The following is a 26,170-nucleotide window of genomic DNA, read 5'->3' on the forward strand; positions in this document are numbered from 1 at the left end:
TCTTAAACCTTAACAATGCTTCATTTGTTTGCCTTTGGTCAGTTTTCCTTACAAAGAAAAGTAATAATGTTCTATGATATTTAATTGTGCACCATTATTGGTGTTAACAGAAGACATTTTTTTGAATTGGGATAAGGGACTTCAAAATTATTATGAGTTGGAAGGAGACAGTTGTCAGGTGAGGGGCCTCTTTCAAACAGTCAGGCAATCCCAGAGTTCTTTTGCCTTTATATGCATTGATTTTAGTTGGTCAAAGCATCGGTCAGTCATCCTGAACGCAGGTCTTTATATTTTTTTATTCCTATCGATTGGACAACGTTACTTGAAATATGGGGCTCTGTTTCTAGGATAACCTACGTAATAGTTTAATACCTCTTTTCAGAATACTTCCTTTGTATATTATGAATATTTTGACAGTGCAATCACCAAGACGTGCAATTTTGGCCATTTGCACATGTACTGCATTTAAAGAAAATGTTTACAGTCAAATAGCACCAAATTAATTATTTCAGGCCTGGCTTTCTGGTAACTTACCAGAGCTACACCTATATACACATGTAGAGGTCTAAAATGATTTAACATCAAGTCTCCTTCCTATCTCAAGACATGACGAAAGAATTAATTGACATAACAAGTATCTGTCTGTGAATTCTAAGGTGATATGTGCCAAATCTATTTATGCGTCTCTCATACCACCCATAAAAGAACGTAATGCAAACGACCTGTTAATACTATTGACTATTTTTTTATTTCATTTGAGTAGATTTTATATTCAAATAACAATACACTTCATAGTTTCTCAAGGTATTTGCCGGGAAGAAAACCAACGTTTCACCATATCGAAATGCTGTTATCGAGCACAAACTGCACATGATAGTTCATTTCCATCAATGTATGGTGCACACATAATTGCTGACCCGGTATTGCAGGTAGCCTCAACTGGATGAATCCTCCCTTGGTTTACAGCACTGCTTGTACCAGTTACAACTTTTCCATTTGTGTCAACACACACATATTCAGTTGCATGATCAGTGTGTGCTGCTGACATCAGAAAACCATGATATTCGACTTCCCAGCCGGCTGGACAGTCGCTACGTGCTGGATACAGTATGGTATTGTTATGGAAGTCATCGAGACAAACGGCACAGGGAACGTCATTATTAACCTGCGCAATGAAAGGGCCTGTGGTTCCACGGTATTCAGTGGCATATAACCGAGCGCGTTCGTTCTGTGAACCGCTCGTCACAGTGCCATAAATTGGTTGGTCTGGTAGACAGAACATATTAACGAAGCTTCCAACAGTGCTAAAATATTTGGATGCCATCACGCCTATTAATGCAAGAGAAAATTGCATTGTTATGCTATCTTTTGACAACAAACTAAACGACAAAGGGAGTGTTCTTGTAAGACATACGTGCACCCTGTTTGTCTGAAAATATTATTTGGTCGAAGAGGTTTTACGCATCTGTTTATTCCACTTGCAGCTTACATGATTACAAACCAACGGTAAAGCTCATTTTGCGTTTTGACGCTTAATAAAATGAATAACTACAACATGTTATATTAATAGTATATATTGGCACAACATTAAATTTAACCAGTATTTTCCAATGTTCAATAACAAATGAACAGTGTTTGGGAGTCTTTCAAGGAGAAAAACTTCATATATTGGATGAAATTTCAATGACATAATCCATTAGCAAAATTGATATTGGCACTGTTTTACCTTTATAAATGCGGTTTGCTGATATCGGACAGTCGTCATGGCCCCATCTCGTGAATATTACGCCACTTTGCCCAGTTGATTCTACAAATGAAGTTTATAATTTCGAATTAGGATTTTTTCTGAAATTGAAAACTTGAAATATTTTCATATCTTAAATGTGCATGTTTCACAAGATTTACAAGAGACGTAACATGCCATCTCTCTCTCTCTCTCTCTCTCTCTCTCTCTCTCTCTCTCTCTCTCTCTCTCTCTCTCTCTCTCTCTCTCTCTCTCTTACCTTGTTTTGTTTGATTATCATGATGCTCTCCTCTGCTCAATACTAGTGTAGAAATGAATATCAGAAATATCGAAATATCGAAACATTGTTTCAAAAGTGCAGTTTCAAAGGCGAGGACCATGGAATCACAAAACTGCCGTCTTGTCTTTGGTAAGACGTTTTCAATGTAAGACTCGTTCTCGCTATGAAAAGGTCATCAAATAAATTCCTATTCAAACAGTTAAAGCAGGTGTGAAGCTACACATGTGAGTGACACGCACAACATCCTTATCTTATTTCGGTATCTTTTGTAAGCATTCGCCTAAACGTGCATAAACCGGGCGAATTTCACTTCATAATTTGACCATTGACTGTTGCATGTGTTTTGATAATTTAATCATTATTAGTTGGTGCTTTAAAGGGTGTTGTTGCATTGTGATGCATTGAACACAAACGTAAGAATGACATAAAATGAATGTTGATGATCGGATGCAGTGATCCTGTTATCGTGCCTTGGCACGCTGACAAATATCCGCGAAGAAATATTTACAATGATAATGGAAATATCAACCAAGATAAGATATACTTTTGTAAAGTTTCTCATGAGAAACAATGCATCCTAATCATATGTATTCTGAATAGCTGATAAAGGGAAAAACAAGGCTTTCCAAAAAGCCATGTTATTAAGGTGGTATTTCTAAATCATCGCCAAGTCTTGAACGAGTGATTTCCTGTTGTTGAAGTCTCCAGTTTGAGTATGTTCCTTAAAAATTTATCTTTGTCCGCGATATTCCTCATACTCGGCCAAGCCACAGGTGAGTCTAATAATCTACTGTGTCACATCAGAGAAAAAATACATTTTTGCGTGATGCAAATAATGTGAAACACAATATATTTACATTCTTCTGCAAAAGCCAATTTACAGGATGTCACAAAAAGGTTAATTATGTCTGAATATGTTCCCACAAACACGTGAGTTAAATGTAAGTGGCATATTGTTGTAAATTTCAATTGTATGTCGCTCTCTGACGCTTGCGTAAGACATCTAAAGTCCGTTATATATGTATAAAGTCGCTGCAGCAGCTATTCCACTAAAATGGGCAATGAAGTGTACGCTAAATTGCAAGTCTTATTGCAGTTACTCTTATCTAGCTTATCTTCTCTTTATTTTATTTCTGTGTTATTCACGAACCGTCTGATTGTACCTCCTGTATTCATGAAGCATTTTGTTCGTGGGTGTAAACGTGCAATTGCTTTCTTTCAGTGATTCAAGGGTCGAAGGGAACGGTTTATACCAGATGGGGTCACAACGACTGTCCCGCTTCAGCAAAACTTGTTTATAATGGTAAAGTGAAACTATATATTACTCCTCTCAACAAAGTGGCTTTTTGTACATTTCAGCTTGTCCAGACAGTCATTTAGTTTGATTAGTCTTTGAAATAGGTAGAAGGGGATTTGTAGTGTTGGCGTCGGTGTATTCTCAGCTAGTTAGTGGTAACACATTTTGCGAAAAGTATGATGCATAAGCATTAGCCGAGAGTCCTCAATACTATGCCTTTTGGTGCTAACCACAACAGCATACATTTACTTCAGCCCTTTTACAAATATGTAGGCGCTACATCAATTTCAATTTCATCAATTTCTGCTTCAGTTGTGCGTCTAAATGTCGCCTCCTATAAAGTATGGTGATTATGGGACCGGTGCCTTGGTCGTCAGCTGCTTGTTTGGCGTGGTTTTGAGTCGGGCGCCACCTTTGTGACGTCACAACTCCACGTTTTGATACCCGTCATAATCTCTGCCTTTGTATGCGTAAGGCGGCACCTTTGGGAGTGTTATGATGCTTTTAGCCAGTTGTCTTTCTCGCATAATGTGTCGACTCTTATAGTCTGATCAGCCATTCATTTATCCAGAGACATTTCAATTCGTCCTACACTTACCTCGAATTTTTACGGGACTAAGTTTGCATGTACGATTTGTCAAGGCGAAGTTGATAAGTAGGAACAGTCCGATCACGTGACTTTTCCTATTTGACTCTGCCAGTCAAAAACTGTGTAGGACGGTACTGAAGGTTCTCCTTATCTTCTTTTGAAAAATGAAGTCAGTGAGTACGAGTCGCCAAATGTAAAAAAAAATAATTTACACAATTACCCTTATTTCAGAGATAAAACAGCTAGGAAATGTTTATACAGAGGAATTATATATATATATATATATATATATATATAATATATATATATATATATATATAAAACAAACACACATACAAACAGATATATACATTGGCCATACATATGTATGCATACATATACGCATATAGGGTATTCATTCATACATTTAGAATACATACATACATACATACATACATACATACACACATACACACACACACACACACACACACACACACACACACATACATACATACATACATACATACATACATACATACATACATACATACATACATACATACATACATACATAGAGCCTGGACTTGGATAAAGGTCGAAAAGTAACATTGAGCCTCCCTTTCGAGATAAACAGTTAAAAAAGGAGGTTGTATGTAAATGTTTTCAACTGTATGCTTATGTCTCGAAAACATTTACATTAAACCACGTTTTCATTTTTTTATACAGCTGCAAATTTTATATATATAGGACCTCGTTTTCAAAAGTTGTATACATATAAAGCCCTCGTTTTCATAGAGCTGAACAAAATTTTATATATAGGGCCTCGCTATCGTAATACAACTGCAAAATTTTATATACACGTAATACAAGTGCAAATTTTATAGACAGTCTCGTTTTCACATAGATTGGACTCGGACATATATATATATATATATATATATATATATATATATATATATATATATATATATATATATATATATATATATATATATATATACATATCCTCGTTTTCGAAACATGATAGTGACTTCCAAATGTTCATATAACGTCGGTCGCATGCGGATATAAATAAAAGACGTTGTGTTCACACTGCTGCACACAGCAGGGCTTGTGTGTTTCACAAGACCATAGAGGAACCTTAGTAATGCAGCCTACGATGCTGTGCGTTCCCGGCAAAGGTGCTGGACGGGAGGCGTAGGTCTCTCGCGCCGCGCTTGGAAAACACAGTATCGTACGCAGGGCCATGGAGCTAAGAAGGTACCATGGCAGGGCTAAGAATGACCCAGGCTAGGTGCAATTATTGTAGCCCATATGCCGTGCGCTGGCTTTTCTGACGTGTTTTCTTTGCAGCGCTGGCCTGTAGTGGCCGGTGCTGCACAGCAACACGTTTGAAAAAGACCGCGCACGGCCGCCCGTGAGCTGCCATTTTTGCGGCTGGACCCTAGCAAGACTTAAGCTAATACAAGCATAGTGCTGGCGCTTGTGCTATTCAAGTGCATTTAAATTTTCCGGTTTACTTTGTGCTAGTAAGCTAGCGACAACAATGATCGTGGTATTGCTATCAGGTGAGATCACCGCTGATCAGGGCTGATCGTAGAAGAAAGGACAGGCGCTAGGCGTCGATCACACAGCCCTCGTTCACTGAGGTCACTGCAGTCGGCTGTGCAACGTATCTTCTTTCGCGGTCTACAGAGTTAAGACAATAAAGACAAATATTTAATACGGAAATTTTGGTGCATTAAACACATGCACAATGATGGATGAAGGCAAATTTGGGTAACAAGACAGCAATTCTTGGTCTTGGGCTTTCCTCGGGGCATTCGACGCAAGGAGCATGGCGGTACACAGAGCATGATGCTTGGTTGTGTTTACGAGAATTAGAAATGATCAGACATTCCGATTCACCAGTCAATCAGCGACACTCAGCCAACAGAGTATATGAGATTCATTGAACATGGCATGGAGGTAGAAAGAGATCTCTTGCAACCTCCATGCAATAGTCCGTGGGCTAGAGGGGGTCTACGTGCACCCCTCAGGATAACAAACCTGTATTTTTCAGACGCCTTGGGATCCCTAGGATAAAAAATGGAATTTAACAGAAAAATTATTGGGACGCAATAGCTGTTATGTTCATGTTTTGAAGGGAACCGCAAAATCACGATTTTGCAACCCAATTGCATTTTCGTCAAACCTATCTTCTTGTAAGTCATCTGCTGAGCTTATTTTTTAACATAACCCAACTTGTATGGTACCATTAGAAAGGAAATTTATTCTTCTTTAAGATGACATATTGTAACATGCAATATCTTCTAAAATTTTTGTGAAATATGACACAAACTTACCCAATACCCCAAAGTTTAATATTGCAAATTACAGTAAATCTCAAATTCGGCCAATTTTTTAGCTAGGTATAATAAAAAATGCAATGCTTTGTATTAAATTTGTTTTATTTGGTACATGGACATATCAGAAATATGAAATAGACTTTTAACAGAAAAAATATTGGGAAACTACACATGTAACAGTCATATTTTGGATGTAACATGCAATATCTTGTATAGTATTCATGAAATATGACAAAAACTTACCCCATACCCCAAAGTTTACATTGAAAATTGCAGTCATAGCTTAAATCAAATTCTACCAATTGTTTAGCTAGACACAAAAAATCTGGCCATTTTTGATATTAAATCTGTTTTATTTGGTAGAGGGACATGTCAGAAATAGGAAAAAGACTTTTAACAGAAAAAATATTGGGAAACTACACCTGTAATAGTCATATTTTGGAGGCTACTGCAATATCACAGTGTTGCAGATTTGCATGCATTTTTGTTAAATCTGTCTTCCTATAAGTCATCTGCTGAGCCTGTTTTTGAATATAATCTAATTTGTTAAGTATCATTAGAAATATAATTTATTAGTCTTTAAAATTACATATTGTAACATGCAATATCTTTTATAGTATTCAGGAAATATGACAAAAACTTACCCAATACCCCAAAGTGTATATCCAAAGATACTGTCATAGCTAACGTCAAATTTTACTGAGTTTTTTTCTAAACACAATAAAAACAGCAATGTTTTGTATTAAATCTGTTTTACTTGGTACTGAAACATGTTAGAAATATAAAATAATCTTTTAACATAAAAAATATTGGGATGTTATAGCTGTAACAGTCATTTTTTGAAGTATACTACAAAATCACAATATTGCTAACTCGCATGAGTTTTTGTTAAACCTGTCTTCTTGTATATTGTCTGCTGAGCTTGTTTTTGTTTTTGGCTAGCTTACTACCACAAAATAAACCGGAAAGTTAAAATGCACTTGAATAGCACAAGCGCCAGCACTATTAGTCCGTGGGCTAGAGGGGGTCTACGTGCACCCCCCCCCCCACAGGATAACAAACCTGTATTTTTCAGAACCCTTGGGATCCCTAGAATACGAAATGGAATTTTAACAGGAAAAATATAGGGACGCAATAGCTGTTATGGTCATGTTTTGAAGGGTACCGCAAAATCACGATTTTCCAAGCCAAATGCATTTTCGTCAAATCTTTCTTCTTGTAAGTCATGTGCTGAGCTCATTTTTTAACATAACCTCACTTGTTTGGTATCATTAGAAAGGGAATTTATTCCTCTTTAACATGACATATTGCACTATGCAATATCTTCTACAGTTTTTGTCAAATATAACCAAAACTTACCCCTTACCCCAAAATTTAACATTGCAAATTACAGTAAAACTCAAATTCTACCAATTTTTTAGCTAGGCATAATAAAATATGCATTGCTTTGTCTGAAATCTGTTTTATTTGATACAGAGACATGTCAGAAATATGAAATAGACTTTTAACAGAAAAAATATTGGGAATCTACAGCTGTAACAGTCATATTTTGAAGGGTACCGCAAAATAACAGTGTTGCAGATTTGCATGCATTTTTGTTAAAACTGTCTTCTTATAAGTTATCTGCTGAGCTTGTTTTTGGATATAACCTGGCTTGTTAGGTATCATTAGAAAGATAATTTACTAATCTTTGGAATGAAATATTGTAACATGCAATATCGTGTGTAGTTTTCATGATATATAACCAAAACTTACCCCATACCCCTAAGTTTACATTGAAAATTTCAGTCATAGCTAAAACCAAATTCTACCATTTTTTTAGCTTGACACAAACAATCTGGCCGTTTTTGCTATGAAATCTGTTTTATTTGGTATAGAGACATGTCAGAAATATGAAATAGACTTTTAACAGAAAAAATATTGGGAATCTACAGCTGTAACAGTCATATTTTGAAGGGTACCGCAAAGTAACAGTGTTGCAGATTTGCATGCATTTTTGTTTAATTTGTCTTCCTATAAGTTATCTGCTGAGCTTGCTTTTGAATATAACCTGGCTTGTTAGGTATCATTAGAAAGATAATTTACTAATCTTTGGAATGACATATTGTTACATGCAATATCTTGTGTAGTTTTCATGATATATAACCAAAACGTACCCCATACCCCAAAGTTTACATTGAAAATTTCAGTCATAGCTAAAACCAAATTCTACCATTTTTTTGGCTTGACACAAAAAGTCTGGCCGTTTTTGCTATGAAATCTGTTTTATTTGGTACAGGGACATGTCAGAAATATGAAATAGACTTTTAACAGAAAAAATATTGGGAATCTACAGCTGTAACAGTCATATTTTGAAGGGAACCGCAAAATAACAGTGTTGCTGATTTGCATGCATTTTTGTTAAAACTGTCTTCTTATAAGTTATCTGCTGAGCTTGTTTTTGAATATAACCAGACTTGTTAGGTATCATGAGAAAGATAATTTACTATTTTTTGTAATGACATATTGTAACATGCAATATCGTGTGTAGTTTTCATGATATATAACCAAAACTTACCCCATACCCAAAGTTTACATTGAAAATTTCAGTCATAGCTAAAACCAAATTCTACCATTTCTTAGCTTGACACAAAAAATCTGGCTGTTTTTGCTATGAAATCTATTTTATTTGGTATAGAGACATGTCAGAAATATGAAATAGACTTTTAACAGAAAAAATATTAGGACTATACAGCTGTTGCGGTCATATTTTGAAGGGTACCGCAAAATCACAGTGTTGCAGATTTGCATGCATTTTTGTTAAATTTGTCGTCTTATAAGTTATCTACTGAGCTCGTTTTTTGAATATAACCTGGCTTGTTAGGTATCATTAGAAAGATAATTTACTAATCTTTAGAATGACATATTGTAACATGCAATATCTTGTGTAGTTTTCATGATATGTAACCAAAACTTACCCCATACCCCAAAGTTTACATTGAAAAATGCAGTCATAGCTAAAACCAAATTCTACCATTTTTTTAGCTTGACACAAAAAATATGGCTGTTTTTGCTATGAAATCTATTTGATTTGGTACAGGAACATATCAGAAATATGAAATAGACTTTTAACAGAAAAAATATTGGGAATCTACAGCTGTAACAGTCAGATTTTGAAGGGTACAGGAAATCTCAGTATTCCTGACTTGTGTGCATTTTTGTTGAATCTATCGTCTTTTAAGTCATCTGCTGAGCTTCTTATAGAATATAATGTAAGTTGTTAGGTATCATTAGTAAGATTATTTACTAGTCTTTAAAATGACATATTGTAACATGCAATATCTTGTATAGATTTTTATGAAATATGACCAAAACTTACCCCATACCCCAAAATTTACATCGAAAACTACTGTCATAGTTACTGTCAAATTCCAGCAATTTTTAAGCAGACATAAAAAATTAGACAATTTTTTGTATGAAATCTGTTTTATTTTGTATTTGCCATATCAGAAATATGAAATGAACTTTTAACAGAAAAAATATTGGGATTCTATAGCTGTAACAGCTGTATTTTTAAGGGTACAGCAAAATCTCAGTATTCCTGATTCGCATGCGTTTTTGTTAAATCTGTCATCTTATAAGTCGTCTACTAAGCTTGTTATTGATCATAACTGGGTTTGTTTAGTATCATTGAAAAGGTAATTGAATATTTTTTACAATGACATATTGTAACAGGCAATATCTTGTATATTTTTCATGGAATATGACCAAAACGTACCCCATACCCCAAGGTTTATATTGAAAGTACTGTCATAGATAACGTGATCAAATTCCGTGAATTTTTAGCTAGACATGATAAAAATAGCTCTGTTTCGGTATTAAATCTGTTGTATATGGTACTGGGTCATGTCAGAAATGTGAAATAGACTTTTAACAGAAAAATATATTTGGACTGTATGGTTGTAACAGCCATATTTTGAAGGGAAATGCAAAATCGCATTACCGCAAACTGGCACCTTTTTTGTTAAATTCTTCTTCTTGTAAGTCATCTGCTGAACTTATTTTGTGACACAAACCTGGCTTGTGAGGTATCATTAGTAGGCAATTTATTTTTCTTTAAGATGACATATTGTCATATACAATGTCATTCATAGTTTTCCTGGAATATGGTCAAACTTTACCCATACCCAAAAAGTTCAAATCGCAAATTACGGCTTATCTTAAATTCTACCATTTTTGCTGCACATAATACAAAAGGCAATTCTTGTTTAAAATCTGATTTATTTGTTACAAAAGTATGTCACAAGTATAAAAGTAACTTATAACGGGAAGATGATACAATTAAGTAGTCATTTGGATCATTTTAGGAGGGGGAACCCATATATTGCAAATGTATGTGTTTCGGCAAATTTGCCCTGATACCTGGGTACCCTTCCAAATATGATCCAAAAGGCTACAAAATCATATTATGTTCCTGTTAAAAGTTAGTTTCATATTTGTGACATACTTTTTTAACAAAAACAGATTTCATAGATTGCATACAAGCATTGCCTTTGGTATATAAAGTTAATAAATTGTAAAAAAGGGTAGAGTTTCAGATTTGCAGTAATTTGCTGTGTAAACCTTGGGGTATGGGTAAGTTTTGGTCCTATTTCATGAAACCTAAACAAGACATTGCATATTACGATATGTCATTTTAAAGACTAGTAAATTACCTTTCTATTGATACCTAACAAGTCAGGTTATGTCAAAAATCAAGCTCAGCAGATGACTTATAAGAAGACAGATTTAACAAAAAAGCAAGCGAGTTGGCAATACTGTGATTTTGCGAGACCCTTCAAAATATGACTGTTACAGCTGTAGAGTCCCAATATATTTTCTGTTAAAAGTCTATTTCATATTTCTGACATTCCTCAGTACCAAATAAAAAGATTTCATATAAAGCATTGCCTTATTTGTTATGTCTAGCTAGAAAATTGGTAGAATTTGACGATAGCTACGAAAGTAATTTTCGATATAAACTTTGTGGTATGGGGTAAGTTTTCGTCATATTCCGTGAAAACTATATCAGATATGGCATATAACAATATGTCATTAAGAACAATAGTAATTAGCTTTTTAATGATACCAAATAAACATGGTTATGTAATAAAATAAGCGCAGCAGATGACCTACAATGGGACAAAGTTAACAAAAACACATATGAGTCTGCACTGCTGTGATTTTGCAGTACTCCACAGAATATGCCAGTTACAGCCATAGAATACGAATATTCTTTCTGTTAAAAGTCTATTTCATATTTCTGACATGTTTCTGTACCAAATAAAATAGATTTAATAGCAAAAATGGCCAGATGTTATATGTCTAGGTAAAAAAATGGTAGAATTTGGTTTTAGCTATGACTGAAATTTTCAATGTAAACTTTGGGGTATGGGGTAAGTTTAGGTTTATATATCACGAAAACTACACACGATATTGCATGTTACAATATGTCATTCTAAAGATTAGTAAATTATCTTTCTAATGATACCTAACAAGTCAGGTTATATTCAAAAACAAGCTCAGCAGATAACTTATAAGAAGACAAATTTAACAAAAATGCATGCAAATCTGCAACACTATGATTTGCGGTACCCTTCATAATATGACTGTTACAGCTGTAGATTCCCGATATGTTTTCTGTTAAAAGTCTATTTCATGTTTCTAATATATCCCTGTACCAAATAAAACAGATTTAATAGCAAAAACGGCCAGATTGTTTGTGTCAAGCTAAAAAAATGGTAGAATTTGGTTTTAGCTATGACTGAAATTTTCAATGTAAACTTTGGGGTATGGGGTACGTTTTGGTTATATATCATGAAAACTACACAAGATATTGCATGTTACAATATGTCATTCTAAAGATTAGTAAATTATCTTTCTAATGATACCTAACAAGCCAGGTTATATTCAAAAGCAAGCTCAGCAGATACCTTATAGGAAGACTAATTAAACAAAAATGCATGCAAATCTGCAACACTATGATTTTGCGGTACCCTTCATAATATGACTGTTACAGCTGTAGATTCCCGATATGTTTTCTGTTAAAAGTCTATTTCATGTTTCTAATATATCCCTGTACCAAATAAAACAGATTTAATAGCAAAAACGGCCAGATTGTTTGTGTCAAGCTAAAAAAATGGTAGAATTTGGTTTTAGCTATGACTGAAATTTTCAATGTAAACTTTGGGGTATGGGGTAAGTTTTGGTTATATATCATGAAAACTACACAAGATATTGCATGTTACAATATGTCATTCTAAAGATTAGTAAATTATCTTTCTAATGATACCTAACAAGCCAGGTTATATCCAAAAACAAGCTCAGCAGATGACTTATAAGAAGACAGTTTTAACAAAAATGCATGCAAATCTGCAACACTGTTATTTTGCGGTACCCTTCAAAATATGACTGTTACAGCTGTAGATTCCCAATATTTTTTCTGTTAAAAGTCTATTTCATATTTCTGACATGTCCCTGTACCAAATAAAACAGATTTCATAGCAAAAACGGCCAGATTGTTTGTGTCAAGCTAAAAAAATGGTAGAATTTGGTTTTAGCTATGACTGAAATTTTCAATGTAAACTTTGGGGTATGGGGTAAGTTTTGGTTATATATCATGAAAACTACACACGATATTGCATGTTACAATATGTCATTTCAAAGATTAGTAAATTATCTTTCTAATGATACCTAACAAGCCAGGTTATATCCAAAAACAAGCTCAGCAGATAACTTATAAGAAGACAGTTTTAACAAAAATGCATGCAAATCTGCAACACTGTTATTTTGCGGTACCCTTCAAAATATGACTGTTACAGCTGTAGATTCCCAATATTTTTTCTGTTAAAAGTCTATTTCATATTTCTGACATGTCCCTGTACCAAATAAAACAGATTTCATAGCAAAAACGGCCAGATTGTTTGTGTCAAGCTAAAAAAATGGTAGAATTTGGTTTTAGCTATGACTGAAATTTTCAATGTAAACTTAGGGGTAAGGGGTAAGTTTTGGTTACATATCATGAAAACTACACACGATATTGCATGTTACAATATGTCATTCCAAAGATTAGTAAATTATCTTTCTAATGATACCTAACAAGCCAGGTTATATCCAAAAACAAGCTCAGCAGATAACTTATAAGAAGACAGTTTTAACAAAATGCATGCAAATCTGCAACACTGTTATTTTGCGGTACCCTTCAAAATATGACTGTTACAGCTGTAGATTCCCAATATTTTTTCTGTTAAAAGTCTATTTCATATTTCCGACATGTCCCTGTATCAAATAAAACAGATTTCAGACAAAGCAATGCATATTTTATTATGCCCAGCTAAAAAATTGGTAGAATTTGAGTTTTACTGTAATTTACAATGTTAAATTTTGGGGTAAGGGGTAAGTTTTGGTTATATTTGACAAAAACTGTAGAAGATATTGCATAGTGCAATATGTCATGTTAAAGAGGAATAAATTCCCTTTCTAATGATACCAAACAAGTGAGGTTATGTTAAAAAATGAGCTCAGCACATGACTTACAAGAAGAAAGATTTGACGAAAATGCATTTGGCTTGGAAAATCGTGATTTTGCGGTACCCTTCAAAACATGACCATAACAGCTATTGCGTCCCTATATTTTTCCTGTTAAAATTCCATTTCGTATTCTAGGGATCCCAAGGGTTCTGAAAAATACAGGTTTGTTATCCTGTGGGGGGGGGGTGCACGTAGACCCCCTCTAGCCCACGGACTATATGCGTGTATCAGCGTTAGTCGTCTTGCTAGAGTGTAGCTGCAAAAATGGCAGCTCACGTGTTACTGTGCAGCACCGGCCGCTAAGCTCTTATAGGCCAGTGCTGCAAAGCAAACACGTCAGAAAAGCTAGCGCACGGCATAAGGGCTAACATAGTTGTGCCTAGCCTGGGTCATTCTTAGCCCTGCCATGGTCCCATGGCCCTGCGTACGATACTGTGTTTTCCAAGTGCGGCGCGAGAGGCCTACGCCTCCCATCCAACACCTTCAACGCCGGGAACGCACAGCATCGAAGGCTGTGTGCAGCAGTGTGAACACAACGTCTCTTATGTAAATTCACTTGCGACCGACATTATATGAACATCTGGAAGTCACTATCATGAATCGAAAACGAGGATGTCTATATATAAAAATTTCCGAGTCCATATATGTGAAAACGAGACTGTATATATTTGCACTTCTATTGACCCTTTCCATAAATCTAGCGCCTTCCTGTGGCCACTGCGAATTTGAAGTCAAAGCGAGGCCACTTGGGAAAACCGTGGGCAGGGGCTGGAGGCTACTTGGCAGGGGCTGGAGGGTTTTCCCCAGTTGACTCGCTTTGACTTCAAATTCACAGTGGCCACAGGAGGGCGCTAGACTTATGAAAAGGGTCTAGTACGTGTACATGTATATAAAATGTAAATGTTTTCGAGACATGAGCTTACAGTTGAAAACATTTACATTCAACCTCGTTTTCAACTGTATGTCTCGAAAGCGAGGCTCAATGTAAATTTCGACCTTTATCTCTATCTCTATGTTTGTATGTAAGTATGTATGTATGTATGTATGTATGTATGTATGTATGTATGTATGTATGTATATATGTATGTATGTATGTATGTATGTACATTGTATGTATGTATGTATGTATGTATGTATGTATGTAAGTATTCTACATGTATAAATGAATACCCTATATGCGTATATGTATGCATACATATGTATGGCCAATGTATATGTGTGTTTGTATGTGTGTTTGTATATATATATATATATATATATATATATATATATATATATATATATATATATATATATAATATATATATATATATATATACTATATATATATACTATATATAATATATATATATATATATATATATATATATATATATATATATATATAAGCTGGGAAATGTATATATATTTCGTAGCTGTTCTATCTCTGAAATAAGGGTGATTGTGTAATTTTCTTTTTACATTTTGCGCGTCTTACAGTGAGCCTTAGTTTATTCGATATATCCGATAGCGTCCAGTTTTTATCAGGGACAACTTATATGTGTGGCATCTGTCGCCTGCACAAGTGATTAAGAGGTTATTACCAGCGTCATTAGCACCACGGAGGGGAGCAAAGTACTGTATGTCGCATCGCAGTGTGCAACGTATAGCCCTTGATGTGTTTTTCTTTAGAGCCAAACACTTACGGGGTATACATTTCCCAGCTTATTCGATATGCAAGAGCATGCAGTTCATATGGTGATTTGTAGAGAGACATGGCCATCTCTCTAACAAACTGTTAAATCAAGGTTACACCAGATCAAGACTTGTCTCTACATTCAAACGCTTTTTGGCAGGTATCGCAAGTTGGTAGATAAATACAATATCTCTCTTCGACAAATGGTCACTGATGGCATCGGTGACATGGGGCCTTAGTTAGTGACAACTACCTATCTGACTTACAGATTGATATATGGCGGGTGCCACATGTGGGGCAGGATGCGCTTACTATTTTCGAAACACCTGACATCACCTCCTGGTCTTTTTGACAGAGGTTTATATATCTTTCTTTCATGTATTTGACTTTGTTTGTGTACCTTCTATTTACTGTCTGTTCTGTGCTGTTTTGTGTCTATGTTTACGACTATTGTCTTACAAATTCTGACCTAGTGTTATTGGATTATGGATTGGTATGATTGCGATTACTTACAAGACGGAAACATGTGTAAGGATATTTGTTAAAATAAAATAATTTAATTTGTCGAATTTTGAGCTACAGCAATGACGGACACGAGTTTTGTTTACACCATAAGTATTGCAGGTTAACAGAATGTGTTTTTCTTCAGCTCTTCATTCTGACCATTATTGCTGACCAAACGGACCGGGTACCTATTGTACAATAGAAGCTTGTTGCTTGTGTATATATATATTTATCAATTAGGTTTACATGTAATGGAAATGGTTACATAATTGATCAATTTCAGCCTGTTATAGAAATTATACACCAAAACAACGAAGGAATGATAAGAACTCTGATGGAGAGCAAGGCGATTACAAATTAGTGAACATGTCACAACTTTTCCCCGGATATGTGTATTGATAAGAGATATTTTTAGAATTTTCATCCGAAAAAAACAAAAAAGAAAAAGATGATAGAGAGGCATTACAAACGTGATGCTGCTTCATAACCCATAGCTTTAAATCGGTATTTGGTGCATTCTGTTTCATTGAGATGCATTTCCACAAAAGAATTTTATTTCCAAATATCACCATCGATTATTCGGATTGTTGTTGTTGCTGTCGTCGTCGTCGTCGTCGTCTTCGTTGCTGTTGTTGTTGTTCTTGTTAGCATTCTTTACATGTAATATATCATAAGCTCTAATTTCATAACTAGACGTGTGTTTTTATTGAGTGAAAAATGTGTCAAGGTTTGAAGGCTTTGATGGATCAGATGAAGTTTCAGAAACGTTTTTCACTTACGAATTAGCTCTTTGAGCGGTGTTTAAATCGCGCTATCTCAGACGGTCACATGACCACTTGCAACCAATTAGCTCCGTTCTCAACACGACCTCATGGCTTGCCGCCTTTTTTCACACTGTTTTGTCACAAACACGATTGGAACTAATTTGGGTAATTGGATCTTTGTATTTTTCAAATTTCTCAAAAGTTTTAGGTACCCTATAGCTCAATGTTGCGATATTACAAATGACTCATAAAAACAAGTGTGTAACTTGAAAAGAAAAGCAGATGAGGTTACATTTGCAGACTGAATCGACATTACTTCACCTTCCCATTATCCCAAATTAGTTTCAATCGAGTTCATACCTGAGGTTGCTGGTGTGTACATCGAATTTGAACCAAAATGTCAATTTTAGCCCAGTTTTCTACCCTTTATGTACGAAATCAAACATTTGAATGTTACAGAGTTCCAATGCATTTTTCTTAGCTTTGAAAATCATTGCAAGGGGGCGCTAGACTTTCTTATCACTGAAAATGAACAGCACTGGTCCTGAACTCTTGCAGAGACTGATGAATGGTATTTGAAGTTACAAAGTCTGTTCTGGCCAGGCCCGTAGACTTATTTGGCAATCGTCACAAAATGTTATGAGCCTCAAAGTTGACGGTGAACAATCGTCCGTGGGCTAGAGGGGGTCTACGTGCATCCCCCACAGGATAACAAACCTGTATTTTTCAGAACCCTCGGGATCCGTAGAACACGAAATGGAATTTTAACAGAAAAAATATAGGGACGCAATAGCTGTTATGGTCTTGTTTTGAAGGGTACCTCAAAATCACGATTTTCCAAGCCAAATGCATTTTCGTCAAATCTGTCTTCTTGTAAGTCATGTGCTGAGCTCATTTTTTAACATAACCTCACTTGTTTGGTATCATTAGAAAGGGAATGTATTCTTCTTTAAGATGACATATTGCACTATGCAATATCCTCTACATTTTTTGTCAAATATAACCAAAACTTACCCCTTACCCCAAAATTTAACGTTGCAAATTACAGTAAAACTCAAATTCTACCAATTTTTTAGCTAGGCATAATAAAAAATGCAATGCTTTGTCTGAAATCTATTTTATTTGATACAGGGACATGTCATAAATATGAAATAGACTTTTAACAGAAAAAATTGTGGGACTATACAGCTGTAACAGTCATATTTTGAAGGGTACCGCAAAATCACAGTGTTGCAGATTTGCATGCATTTTTGTTAAAACTGTCTTCCTATAAGTTATCTGCTGAGCATGTTTTTGAATATAACCTGGCTTGTTAGGTACCCTTAGAAAGATAATTAACTAGTCTTTAGAATAACATATTGTAACATGCAATATCTAGTATAGTATTCATGATATATAACCAAAACGTACCCCATACCCCAAAGTTTACATTGAAAATTTCAGTCATAGCTAAAACCAAATTCTATCATTTTTTTACCTAGACATATAAAATCTGGCCGTTTTTGCTATTAAATCTGTTTTATTTGGTACAGGGACATGTCAGAAATATGAAACAGACTTTTAACAGAAAAAATATTGGAAATCTACAGCTGTAACAGTCATATTTTGAAGGGTACCGCAAAATCACAGTGTAGCAGATTTGCATGCATTTTTGTTAAATTTGTCTTCTTATAAGTTATCTGCTGAGCATGTTTTTGAATATAACCTGGCTTGTTAGGTACTATTAGAAAGATAATTAACTAGTCTTTGAAATGACATATTGTAACATGCAATATATAGTATAGTGTTCATGATATATGACCAAAACTTACCCCATACCCTAAAGTTTACATTGAAAATTTCAGTCATAGCTAAAACCAAATTCTATCATTTTTTTAGCTTGACAAAAAAACTATCAGAAATATGAAATAGACTTTTAACAGAAAAAATATTGGGTATCTACAGCTGTAACAGTCATATTTTGAAGGGTACGCGAAATCACAATGAAGCAGATTTGCATGCATTTTTGTTAAGTTTGTCTTCTTATAAGTTATCTGCTGAGCATGTTTTTGAATGTAACCCGGCTTGTTAGGTGTCATTAGAAAGATAATTCACTAGTCTTTAGAATGACATATTGTAACATGCAATATCTTGTATAGTATTCATGATATATAACCAAAACGTACCCCATACCCCAAAGTTTACATTTGAAAATTTCAGTCATAGCTAAAACCAAATTCTATCATTTTTTTACCTAGACATATAAAATCTGGCCGTTTTTGCTATTAAATCTGTTTTATTTGGTACAGGGACATGTCAGAAATATGAAATAGACTTTTAACAGAAAAAATATTGGGAATCTACAGCTGTAACAGTCATATTTTGAAGGGTACCGCAAAATCACAGTGTAGCAGATTTGCATGCATTTTTGTTAAATTTGTCTTCTTATAAGTTATCTGCTGAGCATGTTTTTGAATATAACCTGGCTTGTTAGGTTCATTAGAAAGATAATTCACTAGTTTTTAGAATGACATATTGTAACATGCAATATCTTGTAAAGTTTTCGTGGAATATGACCAAAACGTACCCCATACCCCAAGTTTTATATTGAAAGTACTGTCATAGATAACGTGATCAAATTCAATGAATGTTTAGCTAGACATGATAAAAATAGCTCTGTTTCGGTATTAAATCTGTTTTATATGGTACTGGGTCATGTCAGAAATGTGAAATAGACTTTTAACAGAAAAAATATTTGGACTGTATAGTTGTAACAGCCATATTTTGAAGGGAAATGCAAAATCGCAGTACAGCAAATTGGCACCTTTTTTGTTAAATTCTTCTTCTTGTAAGTCATCTGCTGAACTTAATTTGTGACACAACCTGGCTTGTGGGGTATCATTAGTAGGGCAATTTCTTATCCTTTAAGATGACATATTGTAATATACAATGTCATTCATAGTTTTCCTGGAATATGGTCAAACTTTACCCCGTACCCAAATTGCAAATTACGGCTTATCTTAAATTCTACCATTTTTTGCTGCACATAATACAAAAGGCAATTCTTGTTTAAAATATGATTTATTTGTTACAAAAGTATGTCACAAGTATATAATTAACTTTTAACGGGAAGATCATACAATTTAGTAGTCATTTGGATCATTTTGGAGGGGGAACCCATATTTTGCAAATGTATGTGTTTCGGCAAATTTGCCCTAATACCTGGGTACCCTTCCAAATATGATTCAAAAGGCTACAAAATCATATTATGTTCCTGTTAAAAGTTAATTTCATATTTGTAACATACTTTTTTAACAAATATTAGAAAATTTATTTGTATTGATTCATTATTACTAATAGTAAAGAATAAAATAGAGTTAATTGTTACTTGCTATATATGTTTGTACGACCACAATGCCCAGTTTACCCTCCGATGAAAAAAGTTTACGTACACAATGCCAGACCCAAGGTATAGATTCTCTGCTCAATGTGTAAAAATATTGGACATAAATTGACAATTTTTACCATGATAACAACCCACTGTGTTTAGCAAGCGATGTATCGTGTTATCATTACCGTTGCAATAGTAACTGCACTACCTTAATTCCAATTAACACGATTGGAACTAAATTGGGATAATTGGATGGTGAAGTAATGTCTATTTAATCAGCAAATGTAACCTCATCTGCTTTTTTTAAAGTTACACTTTTGTTTTTATGAGTAACTTGTAATATCGCAACATTCAGCTATACGGCACCTAACACTTTAGAGAAATTTGAAAAATATAAAGATCCAATCATCCCAAATTAGTTCCAATTGTGTTAAGAGCAAGCTGAAAACTAGCGGTCCGTCTAAAAACTGGTAATTTTTGCATCAAGTTATCGACACAGACGGCGCTTTCTAAAGTTCAATCCAAGCATTCCTTGCGTATGTCCTCGTTTCCATGCACGACAGTTTTTTCTCTGTTTTGCTATTTTGGGGCGTGACAGTAACGATATTTTGTATCAGTGACAAGGTAGATAATAATACTGGCTAATAAAAGAGACATTCTATTAATGGCATGTAATGAAATAATACTTTGCACGTTTCGTATTTGTTTACTTACGATCACTCAAAAAACATGGCTGCGCCCCATGAGTTTAGCAGGGTACACTTCCGGTTACTCGCATAGTATGTTATGAACCTACGCATGCGTAGTCAGTAAGCCGCTGGCGCGGCTATTAAACTTGCGTCTCAAAAAGCAAGATGGAATACTACTCTTTTTCATCTTTTTTTTACCCTGCACGGCATATACAAAAGTCAGAAAAAATGACTAGATGCGCTTACAAATTTTAGCCGTGTGCATTGCTGACATTATAAAAACTGACGAAAAAGAAAGCTTATCTGCAGTTGAAAAAGCAATGGGGTAGGGGTATTTGAGGACCCCTGACCTAAAAAAGTACGATGGTACTCCTTTTCATGTTTATTTCTATTGTTACAATAAATAAAAGCACAACATATTTAAAAATAAGAGAGATGACATTATTTCATGATAAGTTTAAGGCATGTTCTGGCTGAAAGTGTTTACAACATAACAAAGGCCAGTCTACAGTTGCAATGCGTGGGGTAGGGGTACTGCAGGACCACTTAACAAAAATCTAGGACGACAACCCCCTCTACCTGTTTATTTGTGTGTTGTTAATATTTTGTGTGTAGTTAATATATAAGAGCACAACATGTGCGAGAATTCGAAAATATGACAATGTTGACAATCAGGTTTTGGCTTTTTCTTCTTGACAGTGTAACACATTTTAAGCTAGGGGTACTTTGGGACTCGTAACTCAAAATTTAGGACAGTTACGCCATTTTTCTATTTCGCATTGTTTAGAAAATTTAACATTGCAGAAGGTATGCACAATAAAAAAGCTGAATGTATTCCCTCATAAGTTTTGTACATGCTCTTTCTTTTCTGAAATCATCGAAAATGACAAAGAATGCCCTCTGGTATTTTGAAAAAATGTGGTAGGGGAGCGATGGGACCCCTCACCCAAAACGTAGGACGGCAACTCCCTTCTTGATTATGTAATTGATCAGAGAACAACCTCAGTCTGTAAAAATCAAAAAATGACAATACTTTTCATTTTGAGTAGACCCAAAGCTTAACTACATATTCAGCATATCTTACGTTATATTATGCAGCCATTACTTTTCTAAAAAAATTGACACAAATTACGATAAATTTCGGGTATCATATTCATTTTCATCTCCAGACCTTTGCAAAATATAATTTGAACGACATATATATTTACTCTTTGCTGAAGAAACTAGCTGTGATTTTCTGATTGCTCCAGGATTTGTGTCAATCAACTAATATCCTAAAGCAGCTCTTCTCATTGCTTTACTTTTTAGGTGTCATGGTTGGAAAACACTATTCAGACGTAGGCGGTGGTGCTGACTTTCTATGTCTTCCATTTGTCCCTCTTTACGACGAAAGTGTTGTAGTCAGTGGACAACAGACTGAACGGGGACGCTTGTATCACCAGGAGTACCATGCAACCACTGGTCCATTTGCACTGCAATTATATAATGATCTGCCATGCGCGGTTTGCTTGAACGACCTGCGCAGCAACACGATGTTTTACCCAGGAAGGAACGACTGTCCATCAGGCTGGGAGCTTCAATACCATGGGTATATGATAGGGGCACGGTATACATCCAGCACTTTTGATAGTGTAGAATCCGTATGTGTAGATCATGAAGGTAGAGTCGTTCCGAACACAAGTGGAAGCGTGACCGGAGGTTATATCATGCCTGTTGATGGAATGTGCGTTTCAAACAGTGCAATACCATGCACACACTACACATCAGACTATGAATTAACATGTGCCATATGTTCTCTTTGAATGTGATAAAAGTATCAATTTGCATTAAAACATGCCTTGATTTTTCGGAAAATATAAAAGAAACAAGGCACAATGTGAAACAAATTGGATTGGACATATTCTCTAGTTAAAGATATTATGAACTCTTGTAGAATCAAAATATTTCAAGTACGATAGGTCAATAAAATAAAATGATGAATATGTATTACTTGTGTGTCTGCTAGTGCTGGGAAGTTTGCCGCGACTCCACCTCAGCAGACAAATCTATTTTTTTCAGGACTTGTCAAACGTTTCCTGTCATATAAATATTAGTATGCATTTTGACACTTTCATAACCCCTAAATTACCATGGGGATATGGAGATAGTAAAATAAATCTTACGTTTTTTATTATTTGTTTCATCAGACCCGATAATCGCCGTTTTTCCCAAATAGTTATTTTGCACAAACAAGGGTACCTTAAAACTTTTGTGTAAGACTGTTATCCTACTAAACTTATCATATTGTTTGTGAAAGATGATACCGACTACATATTTGTTCGGGTGCCCTTGCATTTATCGGCTGAAAATTAAACAATACAAAATACTTCCTTTGACCTTCGATGTTGTCTGGTTTCCAAGCATATCTTTCGCTCTTTGGGTTTATGAAATATTTAACATCTAACCAGTAACTGTGAAACGCGCAGAAGTTTGCACGCTTGGCTTGAGTGGGCGAAGGATAAAAAGCACGGGCTCTCGCAAAGTGCATTTGTAAGCTTTCAACACTTCACTGTTTTCCTTTTCTCAATGTGCCTCCGGTACATTTTGCTACCACTTGTCCCACAACACTGGTATGCTTACACTTCTCAGGGAAAAGTGATTGACAGGAACGGTCCAAATATTCACTGGTTCCATTGTACTCGTACTCAAACACATTCATCTTCGCACCATCCTCGTCTTCTTTTGACGTCCTGGTGCTTGACCCGTTGGTGTACAGAAAATAACGGGTCAATTATTGTACCTGCAATGAACCCTTTCCACTGTTTCCCATTGGATGCGATTCGAGCATCTGCAGTACGTAAAGCTAAGCCTTGCCTGTATTCTGTACACGACAAAAAGTTGAGAGAAAGAAAAGTGAATTTGTATTTTAAGTTTCGAATCAAGATACTATATTTTCTGTTGAACGGTTAAGATTGAGGGCGTTGTTGTAGTGAATACATGCTATCTCATTTATTAACCTGATGCGTATTTTTATTATTGTCGTTTTATAATGTTGAGTTGTGTTATTCGCAATCGTATTTTTTGCCCAGCAGCCAGTGGGGCAAACCTCGTTTTGCCTTCTTCATTTTTTTCCTCGATGGATATTGTTTGTCAAGCCAACGAAAATAAAAAAAATATTGTAACTGGTACTCTGTCAGCATTGGGCACTTTGAGTTAATTAGCATCGTTACAATGACCGGCTAATAATCACATTTTCTGTCAGAGAGAGGATTGAAATAGTCTGTACATTTTATAATTTCGCTTTTATTGTAATTTTTTTTCACCAGGATTATTGCTCAAAAAAATTTAGAAAGTATACCTTACCATATAATTGTTTATATGACATGCTAATTTGCATACTTTCAAGATGGCGGCCAGCTGTATACCCTCCTTTGTAATAAATAACTCAAAGGCCAAGAAAAATAAAAAGTTTGTTTCTCATCCTAGACATATTGCAAAAAAATTATGTGGTGACGCGGATTTATTTTCTTCTCGATTTCTTTTTTATTCTTCAACCAACAATATTGCTCAAAAAACATGAAAACTACACAGGAATACACGGAGAAAAATGCAGTGTTGCATTAGTATTTTTTGTATAGCAACAGTTCTGCGGTTTGACTATTGTGCATCAATGCACCGTTTTTACAGCTGAATATAACAGTGACATATGTGTACAGTTCTGAATGGAATTTTAGTGTCAGTTATTTTGTTACCAGTTCTGTCTTATACAGCACTGCGTTACGCACTCTTGTCGAGTATTTTTGTGTCTATTTTTTTATTTCATTTTATTTCCTCGTGAGCAGAAAAAAAGGTTGGAGCGGCGGATCTGAATTGATGCGCGCGAGAACGAGAAACAAAATAAACTTTTTATTTTTTTAGGCTAAACTGTCTCATTTCATTTTTTGTACCTATTTTTAAATAGCATATTTCTCATTGTCCTTTAAATTACACGGTCGTAAGTACATCACACGTTTCCCCTCTTAAAACTCGCACAAAATGTGTTTTTAACAGACATAAATGCTGTAAACACATTAGTCATTGCTGTGTATATCTGCCTGCTCTGATAGATCTATCTGTAAGAAAGCAACGATAGTATGATTTAATTTCTAGAAGTCAAACAATATGACAAAAATGAGGAAAACTCTCGCCATGGTTACCCATTCCAGCTTTTGGCCATACAAATTTTGACGTGGGCACTATCCGGTTCAGGCCCCGTGAACGGTATACTGCCCACGTCTATGAATATTCAGCGTGAACGAGGGCGATAAAACTACAAAGAATGCTTCGGATAAGGCTTGCAGGAACGCAAACAAATTATATCCTCTAAGTCCCAAATTCTACACTTGGCTCTTCTAAGTATTTTTCTGCACTCCCACCTGGTCAGTCCACAAGGATTGGATTTTTCGATAGTTGAGAACGGCGACACCAAACGATGAGTCCATTGTCCATTTAGTTGAAACGGATACTAGCAAAAAGTGCATGTTCTGTTGTAAAATACCAAAGTCACCATGTTTGGTCGAAAATGAAAAGAAATACGTTGCGACACACGGTAATTTCACAGTCCCTCAAACCACGGCCATACATGGACGCGCTCGCGTGTCCGTACGCTCTAAGCTGACATTGAATGGTATTCATTACACGTCAGCGACGAGTGCTACGCTTGCGATCGTGTCGATCGGTACGACGGTATGACATGAATCAATGGTCCAGTTCAAGTGACTTGAATGACTATATACAAAACTGTTTTGATGTTTTCTGCTCTGTTATGGACAAGGGTCCGGCATTCACAGGTGCAGAACATTTCGGCCAAGGGGACATAACACTAAAACAAAACTGACCAACTTCGCCTTTTGTAAGCGCTAGCGTTCCCGGGACAAGGATTCGTTCCGCCCGTACCGGGGCCCGTACCTCGATCCCAGCTTTGTACTAAGCCGGCAGTTAACTGTTTTTATCTTTTATCTAATGTAAGCCTAGTGTAGCCATGTGAGATACATATACGGTCCAATTTCGATATGTTGTAGTCTAATTTTGATATGCAGACTTATTCCATAAAGGTGCGGGATTGCTGGATAGCTAAAATAGCCAGCTTTGACATATTTAGCAGCTATTCAGCTAAGAGGGTTTACAGCAATGACTCAAGGGATAATTAGCGGCTATTCAGCTATTATGTTTGGGACCTAATGACGGAAACTTATATAATTAATAGCTGCTTCAGGGTTGTTGAGCAGCTATTCAGCTATTCTGCTATGATACCAAAATCCTTGGCTATTCAGCTATTAAAGCTAATAGCCGTTTTTAGCCGCTATTAGCCAATGTTAGCTGGCTATTAGCTGGCTATCAGCTATTTTCCTATCAATCACAT

The 26,170-nt window shown here is 35.4% G+C and overlaps 1 protein-coding gene and 1 long non-coding RNA gene across 2 annotated transcripts; one reads left to right on the plus strand and one right to left on the minus strand.

Moving 5' to 3' along the window:
- Nucleotides 1–759: 759 nt before the first annotated feature.
- On the minus strand, nt 760–2,068 carry LOC139124136 (uncharacterized). The gene is made up of 3 exons (XR_011549870.1): nt 2,004–2,068; nt 1,727–1,807; nt 760–1,329 (listed from the first exon to the last, which is right to left on the minus strand). It is a non-coding gene; the product is annotated as an uncharacterized lncRNA (long non-coding RNA).
- Nucleotides 2,069–2,636: 568 nt separating this feature from the next.
- LOC139124227 (uncharacterized) lies at nt 2,637–22,720 on the plus strand. The gene is made up of 3 exons (XM_070690363.1): nt 2,637–2,797; nt 3,247–3,327; nt 22,099–22,720. The coding sequence occupies exons 1-3, from the start codon at nt 2,740–2,742 to the stop codon at nt 22,590–22,592; spliced, it is 633 nt and encodes a 210-aa protein (XP_070546464.1). The 5' UTR covers nt 2,637–2,739; the 3' UTR covers nt 22,593–22,720.
- The last annotated feature ends 3,450 nt before the right edge of the window (nt 22,721–26,170 follow it).

Source organism: Ptychodera flava (assembly GCF_041260155.1).
Source record: "Ptychodera flava strain L36383 chromosome 23 unlocalized genomic scaffold, AS_Pfla_20210202 Scaffold_23__1_contigs__length_28996876_pilon, whole genome shotgun sequence".
NCBI lineage: Eukaryota > Metazoa > Hemichordata > Enteropneusta > Ptychoderidae > Ptychodera > Ptychodera flava.

Coding starts and splice junctions, on each gene's coding strand:
- LOC139124227 (XM_070690363.1), top strand. CDS start 2,740: ATGTTCCTTAAAAATTTATCTTTGTCCGCGATATTCCTCATACTCGGC. Junction 2,798..3,246: donor CATACTCGGCCAAGCCACAG/GTGAGTCTAATA, acceptor GCTTTCTTTCAG/TGATTCAAGGGTCGAAGGGA. Junction 3,328..22,098: donor AGCAAAACTTGTTTATAATG/GTAAAGTGAAAC, acceptor TTTACTTTTTAG/GTGTCATGGTTGGAAAACAC.